We start from the raw sequence: 27,588 nt of genomic DNA, 5'->3' as shown, positions 1-27,588 counted from the left end.
TGCAAGAGGTCATTTCAATGCAAGAAACACACAAGCCATTTATAAGTCAATGTTTGTACAATGTTTTGAAGATGTTTCTTAGTTATTCCATGTAATAATAATACTAGATCAGAATTTCTCACAGAGTTAATTTTGGGTGAAATTATACAAAATAAAAGGACAAAGTTTCCATGAAAAAATTTCCATGAAACAAAAATGCTGAATTGCACACAGATGTGACAGACATTTTTTTCCAGAGACAATACATCTGGAAAAATTTTCACATTTATACAGTGCCTGAGATTACTGACCCTGTTTTGTCCCTTTCTACAGGATCCTTCTCTTAGTTTTCTGTTGATGAGCTCTCTGGCCACATAAGGTCAGGTCTGGGACCTTAAACCTGGTGACTATGCTGCTCCAGTTGTGACTCTGCTTATCTTTAATTTAATTAATGGTTAAATCATTCTAAGTGCAGGAGCCATCTCTCCCTTTCTCACAGCAATGGCTCATAAAGAACCCAATACTGCATGTGCTAACATTGTGCGAATGGCAGAATGTTAGGATGGAACATTTATTCAGCCAGCCCCTTTACCAAGACTGACCCCTTGTCCACACACAGAAGTTTCACTGGTTTAATTTAACTAACGTAGGTTTGACATTGATTTAAACTGCTGCAAACCTCACTCTGGACACTCATATTCGTTTAAAACTCATATTGGTTTAGCCAGGTCAATTTACCGGTGTCAGTTAAACCAACATAAGCTAAATGGATAGGTCAGGCTTAAAATAGCATGTGTCTACACCAAGGTTTGCACCACTTTTTTCCCTGAATGGGTTTAAGCAATTCAGTGAAATCAGTGCCACCGGCATGCACAGGCAAGGCCTAAGCTACCAGGACTGCAGATTGGGAACATATTTCTGTTTTAATAGCAGCCTGGGAGCATCACCCTGCAGCAGTAAGATGGAGCAGATATTAAACACTCCCAGCAGGCCCTGCTTAATATTCTCTGTATTTGGGTCAACGGCTGCTTGTGAAGGTGCCCATTGCTAACAAGCAGGCATGTGTCACATTATCACCAGAATAGGGAGGAAATCTGATGTCTCCCCCTTTTCTACCCTTTTATTTCCTCAGCAACCACAATCTCAAAGACCTTGCACTGCAGCGACCTTCCTTCTGATGGGGAAACAAATCGCTTTGAACCTAATTGGTAACTTGCAGGTTTGACAAAAATTACAGCACACCTTGACAGAATCGCACCAGGGCACATAAATCAGGGCAAAACTCCCAGGTGATGAAGTAGCCCCAGGGAAGCAGTGATGGGGTCAGTAAAATGAGGCATCATGATTTCCTTTGCTTTTTTTTTTTTTTTTTTTAAGTAATTCTCTCCTCCTAGTTCTATTAGGCAGCTAAAAACAACCAGGAGCATTTTCCTCTCACCTGAGGCTGAGAATTTTATATTCCCTGTAGAAGGGCAATTTATCAAGTGATCCATCCCCTGTTGTCCAGTCCCAGCTTCTAGCAGTCAGAGGTTTACGGCCACCCAGAGCATGGGGTTGCATCCCTGACCATCTTAGCTAATAGCCATTGATAGACCTATCCTCCATGAACTTATCTAGTTCTTTTATGAAGCCTGTTATAGTCTTGGCCTTCACAACATCCTCTCGCAATGAGTTCCACCAGTTGACTGTGCCTTGTGTGAAGAAGTACTTCCTTATGCTTGTTTTAAACTTGCTGCCTATTAATTACAGTGGGTGATCCCTGGTTCTTGTGTTACGTGCAGGAGTAAATAACACTCCTTATTCACTTTCCCCCCATCTGTCATGATTTTTATGGGCCTCCCTCATATCTCCCCTTAGTCATCTCTTTTCTAAGCTGAACAATCCTAGTCTTATTTTTAAATCTCTCCTCATTCAGAAGCTGTTCCACATCCCTATGTCAGGCCTCAGCTCATGATTCTGGGCCAAGTGAGCCTTACACCCCTTGTCTCTGGGCTTCCAGGAGTCCATACCTCTTGTTTCATGCCACCTTCCTTGCTGGGCGGTAGGGAAACCCAGGCCCTCCCTCTACTGCAGGTTCTAGTCCAAGGACTCTAGTTAGCAGCCAAGGTCTGCTCCCTCCTACTCCTTCCACCAGCCCCTTTCTAGGCTCTGCAGAATCCCTTCTAACTCCAGTGGCAAGCAACTCCTCCCCAGAGATCCATTTCCTGCCCTTTTATCAAGTCTTCCTGCAGGGGCTCACCCCACTCCTGTGATTTCTCCACATCTCTCCCAGCCTACTGTCCAAATGCCCATCTCAGGAGAAAAGGAATACTTGTGGCACCTTAGAAACTAACAAATTTATTTGAGCATAAGCTTTCGTGAGCTACAGCTCACTTCATTGGATGCATTCGGTGAAAAATACAATGGGGAGAGGCTCCCCTGGCTGGCCTCTTTCCTTCCAACCCTCTCCCACTCCTCCCCAGCTGGGCCTGGTTATAAACTGGGTCTCCACACCCTCCAGGTGCTGCTAACTGAAGCCCTCAGGCTCCTGTTAACCCTTTTGCTGCCTGTGTGGAGTGTACACCCCATCACATTCCCTGTAGTTCTCCAGCCCTGTCCACACTAGCATATGAGCTGAGCTAGTTACAACCCTATTAAGAAGGGGTTGACAAGGACAGTTTTGAATCATTTCCCAACATGTGCATAGCTAGCACTGGTGTAGTACATTTTAAATACCTAGTATTTAAATACCTAGTATGTGCAGGGACACTTTTTTTTTCCAGCTATGCTAGCAGAAATGGTGCCATGTATTTATTAATTACTATTATTCTTGTAAAATAATAATTTGTATAGCTGTGCTAGGAGTCCCAGTCACAGACCAGGAGCCTGTTGCACTAGGTGCTGTACAAACAGAACAAAAAGACAGTCCCTGCCCCAGGGAGCTGCAGCCCCCAGAGCAAGTCCAAAGCACAGTTTCTGAAGAAGTTTGTGACCCTGTTCCATATGGACATAAACTGTGCAGCCACAAAGGTGCTTGAAAATGTTTTCATACAGGATTACAAGACTTAGTGTGAACACAATGTAACATCAAACCTCTCCCTTTTTTATGACTATAGCTGCATCCAGAGACCCCAACTGAGATCAAGGCCCGTTGTACTAGATACTGGACAACTCAAAGTGAGAGACAGAACCTGCCACAAAGAACGTGCCACCTGAATAGACAAAACAGGCCAACAGTGGGAAAAAGGAAGAAAGATTATCCCCATTTTACAGACAGGAAGCAACACTGGAGTGAGTTTAATTTAGTCAGGCAATGCATACAGAGCATTCATCATATTCAACCATCTCCCTGAATCTCACAGTCATACATCTGGTACGTACAAGAGTGTGCCGATACCATGGTTGCTAACCTGCATCCACCAGTGAAATTACCAAATCAGGAGGCAAATCCTGCAGTCATTGCCTGGCCCTTATAAACTCACCCGCACTTACAATGTGCATTTTGCCTGAAGACGGGTTGTGTAACAATGGCAGGATTTAGCCCAAGATTTGCTGAGACCAGAAACCATCCTGTATTTTTTTTTATGCTAAAAACTGTGGGCACGTGGCTTGGATTGATTGTGTGATAAAGTTAAGAAGCTGGTGCAATCTGTCTAAACCAGTGACCTGCTGGTCTGCAGCTACGGTGGGAAGCCCTGATAAAAGTCAAATGACCAACAAAAAAATGAGCTTCACATTTGCTGTGGAAACAACGTGATGGCCCCTCACTGATAAGGCCATTATGGCTGAATAAAGAAAAACAAGGCAGTTTCTATTGGTTTTACTTATCTCTACAGATTTCCAGCTTGAGTTGGTTAGTGGACTCACTTTGATGAAAGGGCAGGGGCTGTTGTGTCCACAATGGGTTGCTGTGTACATACAGTCATAATACACAGCTGCTGGTGAGAGGGAGGGAAGGAAGCTGTGTTAGTGCCGGATGACCGGATGTCCAACATTAAAATTGACTCATAATAATTTGTCTCGGACATGAGCAGAAATACCATAATTGATAAATTTATTTGAGCATAAGTTTTGTGGGCTACAGCTCACTTCATCAGATGCATAGAATGGAACATATAGTAAGAAGATATATATATATACATACAGAGAACATGAAAAGGTGGGAGTTGCCATACAAACTGTAAGAGGCTAATTAATTAAGATGAGCTATTATCAGCAGGAGAAAAGAAAAAAAACTTTTGTAGTGATAATCAAGGTGGCCCATTTAGACAGTTGACAAGAAATATGTAATTACACATATTGAATCTATTTCCCCATGTTAAGTATCCTCACACCTTCTTGTCAACTGTCTAAATGGGCCACCTTGATTATCACTACAAAAGGTGCCTAATTCCCTTTGGGTTCCACTGAATGCATCCAATGAAGTGAGCTGTAGCTCATGAAAGCTTATGCTCAAATAAATTTGTTAGTCTCTACGGTGCCACAAGTGCTCCTTTTCTTTTTGCAAATACAGACTAACACGGCTGCTACTCTGAAACCTGTAATTGGTGCAATTGTAAGACCCTCGATGGTGATTTGCAATCCCCACCTCTTTATACCTTTAAATGGGGCATGCAATGGTTAAGCTGCATTAAAAATGTAATATAACCGAGTTGCTCGCTGGACAGTTTTTGCTCCGCTTTCCCTTTGAGCTCCTAGAACTGTACTAATGGGATAGCAGAAATCAGATGCTTTGGAAAGCTAAGAAGTCCCAGGTATGCTGATGAAGTCTCTGGGCCCTTTGTCAGAGATGTCCAACCCCATGGCCGTATTAAAGTGGTTATCAAACAACCTGTTTGTCTGCCACGTGCATTTAGAAAACATTGCTTCTGTTCACTATGGAACACATTAGAAAACAACAGCAGATCCTCCTCCCACTGAAGTCAGTGGCAACATTCAAACTGATGTTAATGGGAGTAGAACTGAGCTCATTACATTCCTTGAGTTGCTTCTCCACTCTCACGTTCGTCTCACATGGATGGAATTTCACAATGCAAGGGAGAGCTTTTAAATGATTGAACTTGTTCTACATATGGTGTATTTTTAATGGGTTTGCTCCTATAAGAAGTTGCTATGACAGAAACCTGAAGTGTCCAAGCCCCTTCCCCTACTTAAATCTTTCTTCTGTATTTTGCTTAGCTCCACTCCTGACAATACATTGCTGATAGATAGGGATGTTTGTACTCACACGAAATACGCAAGCAGTCCCATTGAAATTATGTCCCATTGGTTTTGTCATTATCTGACATTGTCATTGTGAACTCTGTGCATGCATGGAAGAGCCTCTCAATCAACATTAGTTCAGTGTCAAAGATTCATGGATTTCAAGGCTGGGGCGGGCAGGGCACTGGGCTCATTTAGTCTGACCTCCTGCATAACACAGACCATAGATTTCACCCAATACTCCCTGAATTCACCAATTTGTGGTCGAATTCAAACACATCTGTCTCCCTTCTCTTCCTTCAAACCTCTCTGAAAGCCCCAAAATGCAAAATGCAGTGCCCGGCTACAGTACTAAGTACATAAGAATAATTTCTACCAACATTTAAAACAACACAAGCCCTTCTGAACTATTTCTTTGAATAGGTTAATATCTGCATGTGGAATCTCTTTTAGTAAAAGTAGATATTCTCTGCGGTATGAATATACATGTGTATTATTAGCCCAGTGTTCTGTTAAAAAGCCTCTTGTTTGTTTTTAATTTCTGCTCCATGGTACATGCCTCGTTCTGTAAATACAATGTCCTGCATGCTGCCGTGTAAGCCATTTATTGGGTTGATTTAATATTACGCCCAGTTTGGTCAGACAATATTCAGCTATGCTCTGCTGGAACTCTGCTTGAACCATGCTGGCTAGCTATCCCCTGTGCTAACTAACGACCTATGTGGCCCTCATATTTAACGGCAGTTAGTGCAAGTTCTCCCTGCTAGCCCCAAGCAGCACAAGGAGAAAAACAAAGCCTGAAGGAGAAATCCCTGTCTCCTGAAGTATTCCTGGACCTTGCATCTCTTCAGGGCCCATCTCAGAACGGTGAAGGGCTGAGCTACTGAGGGGAACACAGGAATTTCAACCCTGATAGGTCGGCTGGTCAGCCACCCCTAGTTTTGCTGTGGTGCCTGTGGGACACTTTTTGTTTTTTTAACCTGGCATCCCATATAGCCAAAATACCCCAGAATGCTTCACAGCGAGAGTCAAGTGTGAGCAAAAGTGCCAAGGAAACTCACAAAAAATACCAGGCCACCTTTTCCAGCAGGGTTTGCAGGGGCATGTCGGGTAATTGTGCTCACGCTCACCGTGTATTTTGTGCACACTCAGTACCCGATGTGCACACACACACACATGCCGGGTTTGCAGGGTTACATGGGAGAGAGGGCGCCTTTTCAGAGCATCGCTTACACCCACCCACCTGTTTCAGAGTAGCAGCCGTGTTAGTCTGTATTCGCAAAAAGAAAAGGAGGACTTGTGGCACCTTAGAGACTAACAAATTTATTAGAGCATAAGCTTTCGTGAGCTACAGCTCACTTCATCGGATCCACCCACCTGTGTGAGCGCGGCACTGACACGTACACCCCCCGCTCCCTCGCTTGGAGCATTTGGACCTAGGAGTTTGTCTGATCCCTTCCCTTTGCTCTGCATGAAGCAGAGACTCGCCCGCTCGCCCCGGCCCCCCTGAGTGCGGGGGCTGGGCCTTAGGTCGGGCAGTGGGCTGAGTCCCTGGGGCGTCAGGAGGCTGCAGCGATGAGCCAGGGGTGGAGAAGCCTGATTCAGCGGAGTATCCGGCTGGAGCAGGTGCACACCCAGCCCAGCCGGGAGCAACTTCCCAGCTCAGCGCAGGCAGGGCGGGGCCCGAGGTGCCGCTCCCCGCAAAGGAGGGGCAGACGAGGCAGCCGGGAGGGGGAGGCATCGGCCCGGGGGGCAGGACACACGCACCCGCCGCCGATCCGGATCTGGCTCCGCTGCTCCTGGAGCGAGCCCATGGAGCCGCTGTGGGGGAACCGCAGCTGTGCGAACGGTGGGTGCCGGGGCGTGGGGGGCTACACGGGGGGGCGGAATTGAAGTCAGGGGTGAGGGCAGGGGGTGGGAACTGAGCCGCGACTGTAGGATTGGAAGAGGGGTCGGGTCGGAAGGGGGGTAGAGCTGGGGGGATCTGAAGGGGGGTGAGGGGGACTGAGGACTGGGGTGGGATGGGGTCGGAAGGGGCAGTTGGGGGGATCTGGAGGGGTTTGGGGGGTGAGTGGGACTGAGGACTGGGGTGGGGGTCAGAAGGGGGTGGGATGGGATCGGAAGGGGGCAGAGTTGGGGGGTTCTCGAGCGGTTTGGGGGGGTGAGTGGGACTGAGGACGGGGGTGGGGTCGGAAGGGGGGCGGGATGGGATGGGTGTGATGGGGTCGGAAGGGGGCAGAGTTGAGGGGTTTGGGGGGGTGAGTGGGACTGAGGACTGGGGTGAGGGTTGGAAGGGGGGTGGGATGGGTTGGGGTGGGATGAGGTCGGAAGGGGGCAGTTGGGGGTTCTGGAGGATTTGGGGGGTGAGTGGGACTGAGGACTGGGGTGGGGGTCAGAAGGGGGTGGGATGGGATCGGAAGGGGGCAGAGTTGGGGGGTTCTCGAGCGGTTTGGGGGGGTGAGTGGGACTGAGGACTGGGGTGGGGTCGGAAGGGGGCGGGATGGGATGGGTGTGATGGGGTCGGAAGGGGGCAGAGTTGAGGGGTTTGGGGGGGTGAGTGGGACTGAGGACTGGGGTGAGGGTTGGAAGGGGGGTGGGATGGGTTGGGGTGGGATGAGGTCGGAAGGGGGCAGTTGGGGGTTCTGGAGGATTTGGGGGGTGAGTGGGACTGAGGACTGGGGTGGGGTCGGAAGGGGGGCGGCATGGGTTGGGGTGTGATGAGGTCAGAAGGGGGAAGTTGGGGGTTCTGGAGGGTTTGGGGGGTGAGTGGGACTGAGGACTGGGGTGGAGGTTGGAAGGGGGTGGGATGGGTTGGGGTGTGATGGGGTCAGAAGGGGGCAGAGTTGGGGGGTTCTCGAATGGTTTGGGAGGGGGTGAGTGGGACTGAGGACTGGAGTGGGGGTCGGAAGAGGGGTGGGATGGGATGGGGTTGGAAGGGGGCAGTTGGGGGGTTCTGGAGGGGTTTGGGGGGTGAGTGGGACTGAGGACTGGGATGAGGGTCGGAAGGGGGGTGGGATGGGGTTGGGGTGGGATGCGGTTGAAGGGGGCAGACTTGGGGGGTTCTGGAGGAGGCTGGTCTGGTTGGGGGTAGCTTGGTCTATGGCCAGCCCAGCCCCATCCCACCTCCCCCCACACCTTTGTACCCCCAAGGCATTGGGCAGGCCCTTTGTAGCCCAGGGCTCTCAAACCAGCCACTGGCCCCTGATTTCTCACTGAATTCAGGGGGAAAGGAGACGGTGCCACGGCCTGTGCTGGGACCCCAGGGAATTGGGGCAACAGCTGGGGCTGCCCCTCGAGTCAGCCTGGCCTCAGGCACTGCTTCCATGGCGGAGTAGCACTGGACAAGAGTTAGGGGGAGGGGGCCTGGTAGGTTCCTCTGGCTAGAGGGAGATGCAGGGTGCATGGGAGCAGGAGGGCTCCAGGAGGCGAGGGGGTCCCATTGCAGGAGGGGGAGCTGGGCAGGTGTTTGTGCTGATCTGGGGATGGGGTAGCAGAGATCCCCCCATAGGGCTGGACTGGGTCACTCATTGCTGGGGCTGGGCTACCTCCTGTAAAGCATTCAGCACTGGCAGGAGCAAGGGAGGAGGGTGTCAGGGAAGCAGGTGGTGAAGGAGAACTGGCCAGTGCAGGGCTGGTTTCATTCCAGGTCCCTCCACCAGGCAGGCATCTTTGTCCAACCTGTTCCTAAAAACTGAGAGGAAGGAAGTCCACAACCACCCTGGGAACAGGCTCCGAGGGAGGGTGTGGAATCCCCCTCATTGGAGGGCGTTAGGAACTGGTTGGACAAACACCTGTTGGGTTGGCCTATGTTGACTTGGTCCTGGGGGTTGTGTGCGCTCTGGAGGCCCCATCCAGCCCCACAGTTCTGTGATTCTGTAGCTTGTTATTTCCAAGGTGAAACTTTTTTTTTAAAGTTCCCAGCAGTGCTCGATCCAGCCCCTGTTCTGGGGGAGGCTGGAAATAGGGGGTCCCTCAGGGCGCTCTCCCGCCCACTCAGAGCCCTGGAGATGTGTGCTCCTAGCCTAGGCTTGGTGGGCTGCCCCGTGATGCCTCTCTGCAGAAAGGTGTGAAGTGTAAAGCATCCGGCATTTGAATTGGAATGATAATCTGGACTGAATGCAGTTGCTTGGGGCCTAATGCCAATGAAGGTCAACAGGAAATGTTCCATTGACTCCAATGGGCTTTGGATCACGCCCTTAAAGCACATGTGTGTGATAGCTCTGGCTGTGAAAATGTATGTGCATATCTACATTCATTTTAATCCTCGTGGGGCAGATCCGCAGCTGGCGTAATTGGCCCTAGCTCTATTGAAGGCAATGGAGTGATGACAACTGACCCCAGCTGAGAATCTGCCTTTTTAACTTCTAGAAATAACCAGTGAAAAGAATAAGAAACCCAGCTAGTGATTTTTAAAATTCACTCTCTTCGGGTGTGAGCCACTTGTCCATGTGTCTTATTGAATGGTGTATTTTCATGTCTGAGGATGTAAATATCAACATCTGGGCCCTATTTGCAGCAAAAATGATTCTTGTGTATCCCAACCTCTCTTTGGAGATACCTCCCCCCACACCCTACATAGGCATGTAATTCATTTTGCTGCCTGGAAGGCTGAATTGAATGTAACAAAAGAAGAGCTAGGTTTCAGCAAGCAGATCTCTGGCTTGCTCCCTCTCAGGTTTTATACTGGCTCTTGTTTGCATTGAAGGGGGCTGATTTTATTTGCTCTCTCTGAGGGACGTAAAAGCTATGTCACATGAGGACATTGTGCAGCCAGGGGAGTTAGCAATCACTTTTGTTCTAAGCCTCACAAAGCCTGTTCTATAGCAGAAGAAATGAGAGTAACTAGGCACTATGTTACCTGTGCATTACAGCATTTACGGGACTTACAAAGCAGCTGGGGGTTTTCTTCTTCTAAATTTTACTAATCCAAGATAGAAAAGACTCTATAGACCATTTAACCCATCCCCCTGCCTTATGGAGTGTTGTTCCCTACAGTCTATATGGGAGCATTTTACACAGTCTAGAAAAAAAAACAACTAGTGATAGGGCTTCCACCAGGTCCTTTGGGAGGGAAGTCCACAGTCAGGGAATTTTCTATTGGATCATTTGCACGCAGGGCAGTCCCTCGTCCAGAAACACCCACACCGAGAGGAGAGGAGAGACTGCACAATGTGTCCAGCAGCCTCAGCCTGTACCAACTTTTTTTTGTGAATTTCTTCCAAGGCCTGGGAAGTGGGGGATGTGTGAAATGAGTGTCCATGTTGAACCAGCCACAAAGAACTCCTTGGATGGGCACAATCCACATGGCGGGTCCCTCTTCCCATTGCTAAGACCGAGGCAATGATCTAGCAGCTCATTATTCTGATACACGCAGTATATTCTTTAAAAATTCGACCCAGCTGTTTTGTTGCTCAGAGGCGGTCTGCTCCCTAGAGGTGGAAGATTCTTCTGTGAAGTTCCATCTGGGCATTTTCTTCCCTCATCCGTCTCTGTGTATATTTTTAGTTCAGTACCTACACAGAGCTAAGAGTAGCTAGGAGCAATGTCTCGGGTGTGGTAGCAGTGTGAGAACCAGAAAAAGAAGCTCGACAATTTCCCCACCAACACCCATTGATACAGCTTTAGATGTAGAGGCTGATGTTTAGTGGTGCTTTACAGAGAAGCCCTTGATTCTTATCTATTTTCATGCCACCAAATAATGAATCACATTGATACCCGCAATTTCATTCTGCAGGATCTGAATGCTTTCCAACTTCACATGCATTCACCAGACAGATGGCACCCGCAGTGGGGATGGGAAGTGAGAAATTTTGGTCAAGGACAAACCTGGACTCCTAGAAAAAGTGCCAGGGGATCATTTGCTAGACAGAGCCTCTGGGCCAGATTCACCATTACTGAAATCAATGGGGTCATCACAGCATATGCAGTGATGAATCAGAACCTCTTCTTTTCAAGATCCCAGCTGAAGGAGACACACCTCCAGTAAATCTACTTAGATGTTAATGCTCTGCCTATCACTGTCGTGTCTGATACATAAAATGCCTGGCAATCAAAATAATTAGGAAGGATGAAAGGTTGAGTCAACCTTGCTGGTATTTAAATTTGTGTTTTCAGGGAGTCTTGGTATTATCCCACTAGGCACTCTTCCTTTGACCTAACTTCAGAATAATTATGTGGCAGATGCTCAACTAGTGTAGCTTGCCAGAACTTGATGGAATCAAGGTAGATATGACAAGGATCTGAGGATCTGCCCCATAACTTCTGGGTTCTCAGGCATGATATAGTGTGCTTCTAGAGGGCAAAGGGGTACAGGAAAGAGGCCCAGCATCCTTGTCATATGCTGTAGTACTCTGATGTTAGCATCTTCTCTGGAAGAGATTTTGCCTAGGTTTTGCCAGAAATTATGGGCATATGACATGGCCCCAAGTGCTAGATGCTGCCATAAGGGTGTTTGTGAAAACAAATGAGGATCCGACCAAGAGAATAATTCTTTTGTGTAACCTGACATAAGAACGGCCATACTGGGTCACAGCAGTGATCCATCTAGCCCAGTATCCTGTCTTCTGATAGTGTCCAGTGCCAGGTGCTTCAGTGGGGACGAACAGTACAGGTAATCATCAAGTGATCCATCCTGTCTCGCCCATTCCTAGCTTCTGATCAACTCCATAATTGGTTGGTCTTTATTCCCAATGATCAGACCACAGACAATGAATGTGCAGCAGAGCGGAAAGCTTTGTGAGAGGTTGCTATTCTAACCTTACGTATCTGCTCCTATAAGGGTCAGGCCATTTGGGAGCTTCTGATGAAAAGCTCTCCTCTAATTTCATAGAAAAGCAAAATTACCAAATTAGGTAGAAATGTGGTGCTGGAAGTGATGAGTGACAGACTAGCTGGCAGAGGGCGGCCTGAATAGGCAGGGTGGCATTGGAGTCTCTAAATCAACAAGGGTTGGATGTATTTCTAAGATATGCTCTCATTCAACCACACCTTATCAGGCTTGATGCAGGAATTACTGGGTGGAGAATCTCTGACCTGTGTTATGCAGGAGGTCAAATTAAATAGTCCCATTGGACCTTAAAATCTATGGATCCTGAGCTGTACACAAGTTGTGTGTCAAGGGGCCTTGATAACTAGTGCTGGTCGGGAAGCCAATTTCCTGCCCCATGGAAAATGTTACGACTTCAAATTTTTTTGCCACCCCCAAATGGAGATGAAAAGGCAGATTCTTGACATTTTTTGCAAACTGAAAATCTGCAAAAATTAAAATTAATTTTGCTGGTTGTTTGTCCCAAGATATTAGAGAGACAAGGTGGGTGAGGTAATAGCCCACTTCTCTTGGTGAGAGACAAAAGCTTTCAACCTTACACAGTATCTCCTTTAGGTACTAGACAAATGACAGTCCTTCCAAGGGAATAATTATTTTGTATAACCTGCTGACCTGAAGAAGAGCTCTGTGTAAGCTCGAAAGCATGTCTCTCTCTCCAACAGAAGTTGGTCCAATAAAAGCTATTACCTCACCCATCCTGTCTCACTAATATCCTGGGACCGACCAGGCTACACAACACTGCAAACAATGTTTGAATCATGGCTGTTCCAGAATTCAGTAAACAGATCTGCCACTCCGAGCTGGGAGCCAGGCCATTCTTAGGTGTTTCTCTGGGAGCTTTCTGGTTCCCAGCCCTCACATGCTATACTGAGGGGCCATAAATAGAAGATAAATTGAAAGTCAGTATTCATTTTCAAATAGGGAAAGTGTCAGTATTTTTTTTCAAGTTCATTTCATTCCCCCCACACTCTATCTTGGTGCTGGTGGAGTCATTCCGACCTGGCAAATGCTTTTTAATGCTTCTCTCCACACTTTAGAGAAGTGTATTATTCAATAAAGGTCTTCCTTCCAATTACTATACTCGTTCTAGATAGCCAATGATCTTCACCTGTTGTATAGTAAATCCCTTCTCTTGTCTGCCCCCTATATTTGTTCTGCATTTGCCGGAGTCAGTTCCTGATGGAAACAAATAATGCCTTAGACTCTGATGGTCCTGTAGTAGCAAGGTAATTGTGCTGAGATAGACTCTCACTTCTCCTCCAGGGCTGTTAGTACATCTGGAGAGCAAGGAGTGTTTGTGACTCTGAATAAAGAGTGGGAGTCAAATTGTTATCTCTGCTTGTGGTGGAGAAAGGGGAAACTACTTCAGAGACTCAGTTCTTGACAAGGGAACATTACTGATAACATACAGGACTAGCATAGTATATGAGAAGGATACTTGTGGCACCTTAGAGACTAACAAATTTATTTGAGCATAAGCTTTCGTGAGCTACAGCTCACTTCATCAGATGCATTCGATGAAGTGAGCTGTAGCTCACGAAAAATTATGCTCAAATAAATTTGTTAGTCTCTAAGGTGCCACAAGTACTCCTTTTGTTTTTGCGAATACAGACTAACACGGCTGCTACTCTGAGAAGGATACTGTAACCCCTGCTGTGTGACAGCGATATTAACTTTCTGCAGCCCTGACCAATGTCATATGACAGGGGCCAGGAATAAAAGTTCACCCTCTTCCCAGCACTCCTGCATGTCACCTATTTATACCCAGGTCGGAGGACGTCCCAAAGTTCAGGACACTGTATGAAAAGGACCCACAAACCATAGCTTCTGGTTCCAGCTGCTGAGCCCAAGTTTTCCTAGACCGTGTTGATACAAAACATGTAGTGTTGTGGTAGCTGTGTCAGTCCCAGGATATTAGAGAGACAAGATACAAACATGGCTGTGCAGTGTGTCCAGGTGTGGAAAGGTCAACACAAATGACACACACAGGTGAAGGAACACAAGCCAGAACAGATTACAGAATAATGAGATGAGTTAGATGTATTCAAGTCATCAGAGTTTGATGAAATTCACCATTGTGTATTTTCTCAGAACCATAAGTGATTATCTTGGAGGACGGGTGAGGTCCCAGAGGACCGGAGAAGGTCAAGCATAGTAATGATCTTGAAAAAGGGGTACAAAGAGAACCTGGAGAATTAGGCTAGTGAGTCTAACAAATTATTAAACAATCAATTTGCAAGCACCTAAAGGATAGCAGGATTATAAGGAATAGCCAACGTGGATTTGTCAAGAACAAGCCAGGCTCATTTCCTTCTTTGACAATGTTTCTGGCCTAGTGGATTGTGGGGAAGTGGTAAGTGTGATATAGCTTGTTTTTAATAAGGCTTGTGATGCAGTCCCATGTGGCCAATTAGGAAATGTGGTCTAAATGAAATTTCTAGAAGATGGGTGCACAACTGGTTGAAAGATTATCCTCAAAATGTAGTTATTAGTGATTCACTGTCAAATTGGGAGGACGTATCTAGTGGGGTCTGTCTTGGGTGTGTTACTATTCAACATTTTCATTAATGACTTGGCTAATGGAGTGAAAAATAGGCTGATAAAATTCATGAGTGGCACCGAGCTGGGAGGATTGTAAGAACTTTTGGAGGCCAGGATTAGAATTCAAAATGGCTATGACAAATTGGACGATTGGGCTGAGATCAACAAGATGAACTGCAATAAAGACAAGTGCAAAGAACTACACGGTAGGAAGGAAAACACAAATGCACAACTGTTACATGGGGAATAACTGGCTAGGCAGTGGTACCTTGGAAGAGGATCTAGGGGATATAGTGGGTAACAAACTGAATATGAGCCAAAAATGTGATACAGTGGGATGTATTAAGAGGAGTGTCATATGTACAACTACTTAGCACTGGTGAGGTCTTAGCTGGAGAGCTGTGTCTAGGTTTGGATGCCATATTTTAAGAAAGATGCGGACAAGTGGAACAGAGACCAGAGGACAGCAAGGAAAATGATCAAAGATTTAGAAAACCTGACCTATGGGGAAAGGCTAAAAAACCTGGGTATCTTTAGTCTTGAGAAGAGGAGACAGAGGGTGGATCTGATAACAGTCTTCAAATATGCTAAGGGCTGTTATAAAGAGGACAGGGATCAATTGTTCCCCTGTCCACTGAAGGAAGAACAAGTAGCAATGGGCTTATGCTGCAGCAAGGGTAATTTAGGTTAGATATTAGGAAAATCTTTCTAATTATAAAGCCACCATGCCCCCCAAGGACGATAAGAAGAAGGAGGATGCAGGGAAGTCCGCGAAGAAAGACAAGGACCCAGTGAACAAATCTGGGGGTAAAGCCAAAAAAAAGAAGTGGTCCAAAGGGAAAGTAAGAGACAAGCTGAATAACCTTGTTTTGTTTGATAAGGTTACTTATGATAAACTGTGCAAAGAAGTGCCCAACTACAAGCTCATCACGCCAGCTGTAGTCTCTGAAAGGTTGAAGATTCGAGACTCTTTAGCAAGGGCTGCCCTCCCAAGAACTGCTCAGCAAAGGTTTGATCAAACTTGTGTCCAAGCACCGAGCCCAAGTGATTTACACCAGAAACATGAAGGGTGGAGATGCACCTGCTGGTGGGGAGGATGCTTAAAAAAGTTTTCCAGTCACCTCTGCAATATTTCTTATGTAAATGTATACAATGAAATTGTTGAATTAAAAAAACAAAACAAAACAAAAAAAACCCATAAGGATAGGTAAGCACTGGAATAGGTTACCAAAGGAGGTTATGGAACCCCATCACTGGAGATATTTAAGGACAGTTAGACGAACACCTCTCGGGGATGGTATAGGTTTACTTGGTTCTGCCTCAGTGCAGGCAGCTGGACTAGATGACCTATCGAGGTCCCTTCCAGCCCGACATTTCCAGGATTCTAGAGCCATGGTGGGAAAACGCTGCTGTGTCCAGCCACGCTAGCTGGAATCTTGCCAGCTAAGTGACCAAAGATTTCTAACTGTAGTACAGATGGAGCTTAAAGCCTAATGTCCCAGGGCCACGGATGTCTAACCAGGGCATCCATCCACAAACTCATGCCACGTAATTGCCCCCTTGTTGAGGGTTTCATACATTAAACAATTAGCATTTGTGCCTCTGTTAAGCTTTTCTCCTTGGTTGCTCCTTGGTTTTGTTGTTGGTTTGAACCTTTGATCTAGGTTAAGTTCCCTGCTCCACCACAGACTTCCTGTGTGACCTTGGGCAAGTTACTTAGGCCCAGGTCTTTCGGCTCCTAACTTCCATTCATGTAGGAGGAGCCTAAATACTTTGTGAAGCTGCTTCTTAGTCTCTCTCTGCCTCAGTTTCATGACAATAATAGTATTTACCTGGCTCCCAGGGGTGTTGTGAGGATAAACATGCTACAGATTTTGGGGTGCTCACATCCTGTAGTATTGGGCCACATAAGTATCTTAGGTAGAGAGATTCAGTTACTTTGATCATATTCAGTAACACCTTGACTTCAGGGGGACTGTTCATGAAATAAGAGTGCATAAGGGTGCTAGAATCTGGCCCTAAATCATTTTTGTCAAGGCTGTCTAAGGAGTCAGTGACAGACCTGCGCTTAGAATCCTGCATCCCAGCCCTGTGCTCTGACCACTACATCACCATCCCTAAAGAAACACATTTGATAGAGTCCCATAGAATATTCTTGCTAATCCTTCACATTTGTTTTCTGTGTGCGTTGTCCTCACAGGTTCTTTGGTTCCTATTTCTTGCTCTTCTCGTTGGATCATATGCCAGGTGATCAGTGACGGCAACCTGACCACCTCTGTCCATAAGAATCTCACTTTGCACAGCAGCTGGGTAACACAAGTAGAAAGCAAATATGGATTCTACATTGGTTTGGCCCTTGCCATCTTCTCCAGTTTCCTCATCGGCAGCAGTGTCATCCTCAAGAAGAAAGGGCTGCTGCGTCTGGTGGACAAAGGGGGCACCAGAGCAGGTATGGAGATTCAGGGCGGAAGATGGGGTTTCTGCTCCCAGAATCAGAGGCATTGTCCACACTCCCATGAGTAACGAGGCCGGGGGATATGCCTCGTGAGATTTGCTGTTGGTGTGTTTGTGTTTGCATCTGAAGAGCATGATAACTGCGAGTGGAAGAACTTTTCATCCATCAGGAACCAGAGCTGGAGCAAGAGGAATCTCTGTGAGAGCATGTGAATGTGTCGTGCCTGTTGGAGCGAGTAGGAGCTGCTGAATGCAGGCTCTGGCTGAGGCATGCATGTGTGGGATTGTATTGCACAAGGGTGGACAGTATGTGCCAGGATGAGATATGCAGTAGTGCTTGAGCAAAGGGAAGCGTGTGTGTATTGCATCACATTAGAGCAACATGTGGAGGTGGAGTCTGAATGTGATTTGTGGAAGCTCAGTTTGAGGTTGCTGGAGCACATGTGTGCAGTGGGGTTGCACTGGTGTGTGTGTCTTTTGGCTGACCAGCCGTGTCTACAGTTGCAAGGTAAATGTGGTGGATGTGTTTGTGTGCCCCAACAGGTGGAATTGGGAGAGGGGTGAAGTCTGATCCCCCAGTGCTGCCCACTGTTGAGTTGCACAGTGGAGTTTATCCCATTGCTCTGGTGTCACCAATGTTTCGAACCACACCTGTAGCCAACCTCATTGTGTAACTACAAACCATAGCACCTAGCTCCTAGATAACATTTTTGATCAGTGGATCACAAAGAGCTTTACAAAGGAGGTCAGTATCATTGTCCCTGTTTTACACATGGGGAAACTGAGGCACAGAGCAGTGAGGTGACTTGACTAAGGTTGCCTAGCAGGTCAGGGATGAAGCTGGGACTAGAACCCAGAGCTCCTGAGTGCCAATCTGGGCCTTGAACTGCTAAGTGGTACAGATCCAACCCCCAGGGTGTCTGCCCCTTGCTGAGGACCGGCCATATTCAACAGCCAATGTTGTAAAGTTCAGCATTTTTTAGTTATCTGCCCAAAGAAATCTTAGGAATTTAACAGTAACAAAAGTATTTCCCCAGCTTCCTCCACCGCATCCCAAAGCTGAGCTAACTCCATAGTGGTCGCATGGATTTTCCAGAGCGATTCACTGTGGGGCTGAGCTCAAGGATGGAAAATTTCAGCCAAAAAGAAGAATTTCTGAAAAAGTTTGGAGCCAAAGAAAGCAGGAATTTCTAAGGGAGCCAGTGTGTAATCTTCTCCCTGTAGCTTTCATTGAGGCTCTTTAAATGTCCCAATTCTAGCAGTAGTTTCCCAAGTGTTCTTTATCCATTGCTGGCTCCAACTTTCCTTTTAGCCATCTAATCTTTCCATCTAGGCATTTACAGCAGGCTCATTACCATGGTATTTGAGCGCGGCCCCCTCTGCTGCTGCGTACTTCAACATTCCTCCTAATTTGTGCTGTTACCTGGTAGTACCTGCTCAGCCAGTGTAATTGAAAACTGGGCCCTATCCTGCTCCCACTAAAATCAGTGGGAGTTTTTGCTTTGATTTTAATGGGGACAGGCTCAGGCTCTTGGTGTGGAAGAACTTTAGAGTCCACTTCCCGCCCCACTTGATCCTCTGAACTCTCCCTTTTTAGAAACACATTTTCCACCATCTCATTTTTTTTAATGCCATAAATAATTCTGCATCAGAAACACAGAGTCATGAAACTCCCTTTTTGCCTTAAGTTGGGGATGTTATTATTCATTATTTGTATTCCAGTAGCGCCTGGAGGCCCCAACTGAGATCAGGATGCCAGGGTGCTATGTACTGTACAAACACATAGTGACAGGATCCCTGCCCAAAGAGACATGACAAAGAATGGGAGAGGAAACAGAGGCCAAGAGAGAGAAAGCAACATGCCCAAGGTCACCCAGCCCGTCACCAGCAGAGCTTGGGATAGAATCTCGACATCCTGAGCAGTTTAGTGCCCTATCCACTAGCTAACACTGTCACCCATGATGCCAGCAAGAGGTTTGTTTCCCCATCAGCTTTACCCCTTGTCTCTTCCCCCCATAATCTCCCTTTCAGGTTTCCGTCCCACATCTGGGCCCTGGCCAAGGCATTTGATGCTGGGACCCTACAAACAGTTCTCTGAAAAACAGCAACAATGACCATGGCTATTAGTGGTCAAGGGCACTCAGCAAATCCATGCAAAGACGCTGCAAACTCATCACAGAGTTTTTAGCACTGGCCGGGGAATGACGTTGCCTTTTCAGTGTTGTCCAATGGGATTAAATAGCTGTTTTCTATTGTATTTATGCTGACCATCCAAGATATAAATACCACCTTCTACTAACAGCCTTCTCAATCTCTGGTTTCCGTGTAGGATTTTACTGATTTGTTTATTGTCTCTTCTCCTTCTAGGTTGTTTCAATAGTAATTTGAAACAGCCCCTTCATAGCTCGGAATCTGCTATTTCTTGTGGCTGTGGGTTATTTTTCTAGTAATCCCTAAATATCTGTGCTTTGCTTTCCCAGGAGACGGAGGTCATGGCTACCTTAAGGACTGGTTCTGGTGGGCTGGACTGTTAACCAGTAAGTGGGGTTATTCATATTCCAATGCATGTATAGCCCTTACAAGGTTTAGAAAATGGAAGCGTAACCAAGCTATGATTTTAGCCAATTTCTCCAGTGGCTTGGAAGTTTGTTCAGTATAGTGACAGATTCTCCACCCCTTGCAGATAGATAAATAGAGCAGAACCGGCATGCTGTGCCCGTCACATCGCAGCCCATCTGGATTGCTTGCAGAACTAGTTCGCTCAGTTTTCTTGGCCAAAAGTATGAAAAGCCCCGGTTATACCAGGAAGGCTGGCTGGTCTGTCAGCGTACCAGGCACTGGACAAAGCCTGATGGACTCCCAAGGTCATGAAAGGGCACATCTACAGTAGGTAGATATTCGGGAGGTGGTAGTAGCACCTCCATACCCCCACTTGGTAACAGAATCCAGGATGTACAACTTCCTGCAGATCTGCTGTGTGCGAAGCTCCCTCCTCGGTAATAGTTCTCACCGGGGTTATTTTGCCCCAAGATGCCCTGGCTCAGTTTACATGCAGCGTCAAAACCCCCAGCAAGATTCAGGCTCCTTCCCCAGCTCAGCCCTTATCGCTCTGAAAATGCACAATGACCTTAACGAATACGTGTTGTCACTCACTTGTTGGCTATTTGTTTTTCTCGTTTGCTCAGTGGGTGGAGGGGAAGCTGCCAACTTTGCTGCCTATGCGTTTGCGACTGCAACTATCGTCACCCCCCTTGGCGCCCTGAGCGTGCTCATAAGGTGATTTCTAGGTCTCTCTGTTTTTATATTCAACCCCATTTTTTCCCCAGATGGCACAAATGTGATTTACTCTGCAAGAAGAACAAAATCTTGATGATTGCTACAAAATGGACAAATAGGCAGATGCCAAACGTATGTTGGTGTGACCAGCGTTCATTTGGAAGCTTTTATAAAAACCTCTGTCTCTTCCTTCTTGTTCTGTTCTCCCAGCTGCGGCGCTGGTACCAGAACATTTTTGGCAGTATTTGATAGTATTGCCAACCCCAAATGCCAAAAAACATGAGAACTTGTCACAAAATCATCCATTTTGGGTTCTCTTGATTTGCAGCCTGGCTTTTGAACTTTTAGGGTGCACTGGGATCACATTTTTGTACTTTTCTCTCCTGCCAGAGGGCTAGAAACTTACTTTTCTTTTAATGAAAACTGGGAGTCTCAGATTTTTACGTGACTCCAGGAGCTGGGGCTATTTTTTCAAAAAAAGACCAATTGCTGCAAGACTCAGAATAAAAATAGGAGATTTAGCACCACTACAGTGGGGAACTGCCTCCAGAGTGGGCCATTTTGATAAGCAAACGTGTAATTGGGTTCTACTGTCCCTTCAAAGAGTTTCTAAAGTTTAATAACTAAATAATTAATGTAGTGTTTTTTCCTTTGGTCCTTGAACCCCTTTCTTTGGGTGCTAGGAACTTCATGTTCTTTGGTGCTAGGACCTTCACTGAGCATGAATGGAACTGGCCGCACTGTTAGTTCCTCTGGAGACACATTGATCTCTCCCCACCTATAAGCATTTTCTTTTCAAGACTTTAATTTTATTTCTATGTCAGTTGTGAATTTTAGGAGACACAGAGTCCAGCCTCTGCCATTAGTAACTCTGGTGTGAATCCGAAATAACCCCACTTAACTCAGTGGAGTTACTCTAGATTTACACCCACACAACAGAGAGAAGAATTTCTTCCTGGCCCTTAATAAATGTATTTTACATGTAGCCTTTTAATCTGCCTTTTGTTTAACCCTGGCAGTTCTCCCGTAGATGATTTGGGGGTATTAATGTATTTTATTGTTCTGACCCACACAGTGCCATCCTATCGTCCTATCTGCTCGGAGAGCGGCTAAACCTGCTTGGGAAGCTAGGCTGCATGCTGAGCATTGTGGGTAGTACAGTAATGGTGATACACGCCCCAGAAGAAGAGGAGGTCACCACTCTGGCCGAAATGGCTTCAAAACTGAAAGAGCCCGGTAAGCACCAGGCAGTACCGGCTCAAAGATGGGGCCGTTTAGCGGAAAATGTTCATCCAGCAGATTGAAGGTCACATCCAGGAGTTTTTCTCTAGTTAGGGACCACGGCTCCAGGGGTCTAGCTGAAGGATTGAATAGACTCCATGGTGCACCCCTATAAACTGTTTCCCTGCAGTCCCTCTGTTGTGCGTTCTAGTGTTTTAGACAGTGGCTCTAGAATCCTGGAGAGGGTCCGTGGGGGTTTTTGTAATCAACACTTGGGATCCAGTTGTGCAGATTTTAGAGAATCATGGTCTTGCTGCTGGGTTTGCTGTTATTATTTGTATGACTGGAGCATCTCGGAGCCTGATTCTGTTGCTGCCCTTCTCTGAGGGGCATCCATATCTGGGCTGAATTTGTACTAGGTGCTTTTTCCCACCCCAAACCATTTGCCATCTCAGCTTCCCAGGTGCTCAGGATGTGAATATCTGGAGTAGAGCAGGTCAGCATTAAGGTGGCCAAGCTGCAATGTGGAGGCAGCATGGCTGTTTCCCACAGTCAGCCAGATCCCCTCCTCCTTTATGCCCATGGACCCATGTGCTGAGGTGGCCCTACACGTTGCCATCTGGTTCAAACTTTCCCTGGGCAACAAGCTCATTCAAACTGGTAACATGAACCCCTGACAGGTATTTGTCTAAGGCCTTAGACTGGAACTGCATAACAAGTGACGGGGGAGTCTTTGGTCCCAGATCTGTAGCTGGTGGAAATCCACATAGCTTCATGCAGTTTCGTGGAGCTACAATGTTTCCACCAGTTTGAAGATCTGGCCTTTTATTTTTCTTTAAAACTGTATTTCTGCGTATGTCAGGTATGTTACTGCCTTACTCTGGGTTACAGTGCTTCTGACCAGCCGTGGGCTGGTGTTTGATCTCTCTGGCATATCCCGAGTAATGCATGCTGTTGTTATAGCCTGACTGTGCATGTCTGTGGATTTCATGTTGTCACTTCTTGCCTCTCAAAGGTTTCCTTGCTTATGCTGCCATCCTCTTAGTAGCCTGCCTGATTCTGATCTTCTTCCTTGCACCCCGCTATGGGCAGCGCAACATTCTCATCTACCTCACCATCTGTTCCGTGATTGGTGCCTTCTCAGTGTCTTCCGTCAAAGGACTGGGGATTGCCATCAAGGGCTTCTTTGCTGACCAGCCTGTCCTGCAGAACCCGCTGCCCTGGATCCTCATCCTCATGTTGGTGGCTTCCGTCACCACTCAGATCAACTACCTCAACAAAGCACTAGACATTTTCAACACCTCCTTGGTATTTCCTATCTACTACGTGTTATTCACCACCATAGTCATCACCACTTCTATCATCCTCTTTAAGGAGTGGGTTGCCATGTCGGTGGTGGACATTATTGGGACAGTTTGTGGCTTTGTCACCATTATTTTGGGGGTGTTTTTACTCCATGCCTTCAAAGACATGGACATAAATTTAGGGAACCTACCACAAGTTCTTCAGAACAGCGACCAGGCACCAGCAATCAAGGATGACAAGAACATTCTGATAGAAGTGGACAATTCTGACATGATTGCCGATGATAAACCCAAAGTATTCATGATCTACAGCTAAAGCAGTGATATAAATGTTCAAGGGCAGAGGAGCAATTTTAAAGCAAAAGCACAGAAAGTAAAACTAATCATGGATCTGACCCAATGCTACAGGAGTCAAATGCAGTCTTCCAATGGGCTTTGAAGCAGGCCTGATGTCATAACACGAGCAAGGGGTATATTTTGTGTTCACCATAAGACATCAACATGAATAGCTGCTGAAAGTGGCAACTCCCTTGAAATATGCCAAGCTTGGAGCAAAATTCTTCTCTGGGATCCTTTCTGAAGGCCGGTCTCTCAACATTGTCAGTTCCTAGTGCATGAGCTGCACACTTTTTCCTAAGCAGAACTCCGGCTCATGTTGTGCTTACTTCAAACTGACCTCCACTGACTGACTGATTAGTGGGTTTTGATTTCTTTACAGCCCCTAGCCCAAGGGCTCTAGGTACTTCTACAAAACTTAAAATACATAGCAACAGCAAACAAAACAGGAAGACCCCCCAGTGAATATTCTGCCCTTGCAAACCCCCTGGGCAGCTTACCCAGACAGATAGCAACAGCAAGTCCTGACATATGACAACCCCATAATGTTTCCAATCCCCGAAAGCCTGGGGGAAAAGATGGGTTTTCAGCATGCCATGGGCTTGTCAGAGCAAGTTCCATAGTAAAAGGTCCACTCATAGAAAAAACTCTCCTCTGACCCACCAACCTCCTCTTTTTAAAGCCAAGACACACCCTCATCCTGGGCAAGTAAATATTTAGACAGGCAAGTAAGGTATCATTTGTTTTTGTTGTCATCCTACCAAAGGGCAATCAGACAGATTTTGTACCTAGTAAATTGTCAGGGTAATTATGCAACATGACTTTATGACCTCTGATGATTTTAACCACAGCAGTGTAACATGGGGCATTCCACACGAGGCTCTAGTGCAGAATTTGAGAGGGGCTTGAACCAATCATCCTTAAAGAGGAAGTTCAGGTCAGATCTGAACATAGTTTCTGTCGCTTTAGTGAGACAAACCAAAACCTCAGGTCCCAACACCCTAAATGTTGAGAAAGTTTGAAGCTGAATTTTGCAGCTCTCACCCCGCCCGGTGCAGAATATACCCTAGCAGTGCAGGGAAGTAAGCAGTGTTTGTCCTAAGGTGGTGAAAGCTGCCACAACTGCCTAACTGCAGGAGAACCTAGTCTATCTGAGAGCATGAATGTAGAAGAGTGGACTCACTGCTGGAACTCCACCCCCAGTCCCCAAATTGCTGGATGATGTGGTATAAAAGGCTCTCCTCTAGCATCCCCATCTAAAGGACCCCAAAGAAAGCAGCCAAACTCCATCCACTGCTTGCTGCCTCCCCAGACCACTTCCTGTCTCAGCCTATTTCTAGCTTTTTCCACAGCCCCTTCCTGAGCTCATACCTCCCCAGACTCTTCGCTCCCCTCCCAGGCACTGCAGAGTTCTTGCCCATTCTCCATCAGAGCACTACCTCCCCGGCCTTCTCCCTAGAAGCCCATTCCTACCAAGCCACTACCACTCAGGGCTTCTTCCCTGGACTCCCTTCCCCTATTCTAGGGCCTCAGCTCCAGTCTACCCCCAAAGCCAGCCACCTATGAGTTCGCAAAAAAGAAAAGGAGTACTTGTGGCACCTTAGAGACTAACAAATTTATTTGAGCATAAGCTTTCGTGAGCTACAGCTCACTTCATCGGATGCAGACTAACACAACTATGGGTTGACATCCTCTGAAGCCCACCTACATCCCTCTCCCATTAGGGCCAGCCCCAGGCTGCAACCTCCCTCCAACTGAGCACATGCTGCCTTTTGTGCAAACCCTCTTGCTCTCAGCTGGGCCCAATCATGAATCAAAGCCACCTGGTCCCCAGCCAGTTAGGAGCATCTGGAGGGGGCATTGACTCCTTTATAGAGTGAGCCAGCTAGTGACAATGAGCTAATAGCCGGTGCAAAGTAGCAATCATACGAGGCAGAGCTCAATATTGCCAGTGGTGAAGAGCTGTAGAATGTACACCCCAGGCCCTAAATGATCTCTGATTCCGTTTCCTCTGGACACGAGGTCGCGCTGAATGGCTTAGCAGGCAACTGGATGAGAGAATGCAGTTCTGCTGCTCTTGATCTAATGATTTCACATTAGATAGCCCCAGACTTCAGCTTGGTAGTTCAGAGCAGTTTGGACCTGGGGGGGAAGGGGAGTTGATTCAGTCTTTTACAGAGATGAACGCTTAACCAAATGCCAAGATTTCAATTGGCTCGGCTTGGAATTACCAACAGATTTCTAAGGGGTTGGCTGTGAAGTTTTGGTTCAGCCCCATCTGTGCGTTGACCTGTTCTACTAGGACATTGCTTTGTGCTGAGTAACACTGTGGGCTGTGACACTGCCAGGATTGCATTTTAAATTATCTGCATTCACTAGAAAGGTGAACGATGCCACTTAAAGCTATAGGGCCAGATTCTGCCAGTTTATGGTGAGTAGTAACTTTGCAATGGGACTTCCTCTGCAGGAAGGGACCATTCAGCTTGAGTAATAATGGCACAATCCACACCTTAGAGAATTTTTTTTTTTAAACAGGGCTTTGGCAAAGTGTGTATATGTATAGTAGAAATTAACTTTTGTTTTTGTGAGCTGGGGGTGGGGGGGGGGAGTCGTTTCTTGCAGCACAATGTTAATTAGGTCTAATTGATGCTGAGCTTCTTCTGTAAAGTTACTGAGCCTGATTCTGCCCTTGCATGAGCCAGTGTAAATTGGGAGCGAGCTCAGCGGAGCTACAGCTGGGTAACATCAGCATTGGAGAGTGGCGAATCACTGACTGTCACTGGCTTCCTCAAGACTTAGCACCTTTCCTTGGTCAGTGAAAGTGCTTCTTTAGCCTGGAAGACCAGTTGGGTGCAAATGCTAAAGACTTTTTTGGCAAACGAGATTAGTAACCAAATAGGCAAATGTTTTCAAAGCTGAGGTTTGGGAGCCCATTGTGGGCTGTTTGGGGAATTTGTGGGATCCCACTGTGGGATTTGCAAAGCTAGTTTCCAATTTTTTTACTCCCTCTCATTTAAACCCATATGCTTTTTGTCTCCAAGGGAAGTGTGGGCTGTACGTTAGAAGCTAGGCTGGCAAAAGTGGGTAACTGATCTCTGGCTGTACAGATTTTTTTTTATTAGAATTTTTCTTCCCTCACCTTGTCTTTGCACATTCTCTCTGTCTGTGGTTTGCACTGTGCCCTGCTCACCTTTCCCTTGGATTTTTACTCTTCTCCACACAGCTCCCTCTTCCACAGTCTCTCAGCCACAACCCCCACAGTCTGAGTCCTCCACCACCTTTTGAACCCACAAGGTGAGCTTTAGTTAATCCTGAATCAGGGCTCGGTTGCTGGTAGCAACCACTGTGTGCTGAGTAACAGGGAGCCTTCAGATGATTGTGATCTAGTTCCCCTACAGCCAAGCATCGCTCATGTCAGTCTCCTAAAATCGCACATGGATCCCTGAAAAACAGCTCAGCTCTCTTTGGATCTGGTTTAAGAACACGGCTGGTCTCAGCACACAGGTAGACCCTCTACGTACTGGCATCCGAGCGCTGAGTTCAAGGGGAAGATCAGCAGCTGGGCTAAATTGTCATAGCTCCGTTGACTTTAAATGGAGCGAGGAGCCCTCCGGTGTCTGGGTTTTTTAAGGGTTGGAGATGGCAGAAGATTTAATAGATACAGAGCCAGCGTTTTCCAGTGAAAACCCCCAGCGTTATTTTATGAGTGGAAGGTTCAGCTAATGAGCTCAGCATGTCGGCACTATGGTCAACGCACGTCACTTGTGGCCAGCTGAATATGTGGGGTGTCAGTGTCCTGGGGCAGGAGATTGGAGCAAGATGCTGAGCCGGAAGTCACTGCTGGGAACTGTGAAAGTCAGTGTCCCCTAGACTCTGCCAGGGAGCTGCCAGAGCTCACATTACGTCCTTTGGGGTCCTCAGCACAAGGTGATACAAGACACTGTCTGGCCCTGCCTGCAAGATCCTGGGAGCTTTGTTCCTAATGAACATGCTGTATATGTACTGGGAAGAGGCAGAATTAATGTAACTCTGTGACTAGCTTTGATGTTTAACTAGAGGCAACCCCCACGTTCAATGACATTTCAATAACATCTGTACTTAGAGGGAGAATAAAGGAGTTTTATACAAACTCTTGAGGGCTGAGCTGAAATCTTTTTGAGTGGTTCTTTCTTGCGACTTTATTGCTATGCGGCATGTCGGTAGACTGCTGGCATCCACACCATAGCAAGAAATAGAACCGTGGAAAAGAGATTAGAGCAGCAGCTCCCTCTCCTGGTAAAGAAAAATTGTCCTTGCTGCTCTACCTGTGATTCCAGTTTCAGTTCATAGCCATGGCTTTGCTTCAGGGGTTGAATTTTGAAGAGACAAGGTGGGTGAGGGAGTATCTGTTATTGGACTAACGGCTGTTGGAGAAAGAGAGAGACAAGCTTTTGTGCTACACAGAGCTCTTCTTCAGGTCTGCAACTGACT

The 27,588-nt window shown here is 46.8% G+C and overlaps 2 protein-coding genes across 3 annotated transcripts in view; both read left to right on the top strand.

Annotated features, from left to right (window-relative positions):
* The first annotated feature begins 6,744 nt into the window (after nt 1-6,744).
* Nucleotides 6,745-27,588, top strand: part of NIPAL4 (NIPA like domain containing 4) — a 38,160-nt gene continuing 17,316 nt past the window's right edge. The window contains exons 1-6 of one of the 2 annotated variants that reach the window (XR_006283144.1): nt 6,745-7,009; nt 16,728-16,976; nt 19,462-19,518; nt 20,167-20,257; nt 21,333-21,493; nt 22,494-25,755. Coding sequence is in view for 1 of the 2 variants with exons in the window: in XM_038415037.2 (XP_038270965.1) it covers nt 6,973-7,009; nt 16,728-16,976; nt 19,462-19,518; nt 20,167-20,257; nt 21,333-21,493; nt 22,494-23,098 (1,200 nt within the window). In the remaining variant the exon portion in view is untranslated. Of the gene's footprint in view, nt 7,010-16,727; nt 16,977-19,461; nt 19,519-20,166; nt 20,258-21,332; nt 21,494-22,493; nt 27,245-27,588 lie in introns of those variants that run through there. The other variant, XM_038415037.2, reaches the window with a different exon arrangement.
* On the top strand, nt 15,225-15,729 carry LOC119860831 (40S ribosomal protein S25-like). Its single transcript, XM_038415038.2, is given in 2 exon segments — nt 15,225-15,516; nt 15,518-15,729. Coding segments are annotated over 2 exon segments (378 nt in total). The 5' UTR covers nt 15,225-15,252; the 3' UTR covers nt 15,632-15,729.

This window comes from Dermochelys coriacea, chromosome 8 (assembly GCF_009764565.3).
Source record: "Dermochelys coriacea isolate rDerCor1 chromosome 8, rDerCor1.pri.v4, whole genome shotgun sequence".
In the NCBI taxonomy this organism is placed as follows: domain Eukaryota; kingdom Metazoa; phylum Chordata; order Testudines; family Dermochelyidae; genus Dermochelys; species Dermochelys coriacea.
Note: the sequence above shows the minus strand (reverse complement) of the source record. Positions and strands in the feature narration are given on the sequence as shown.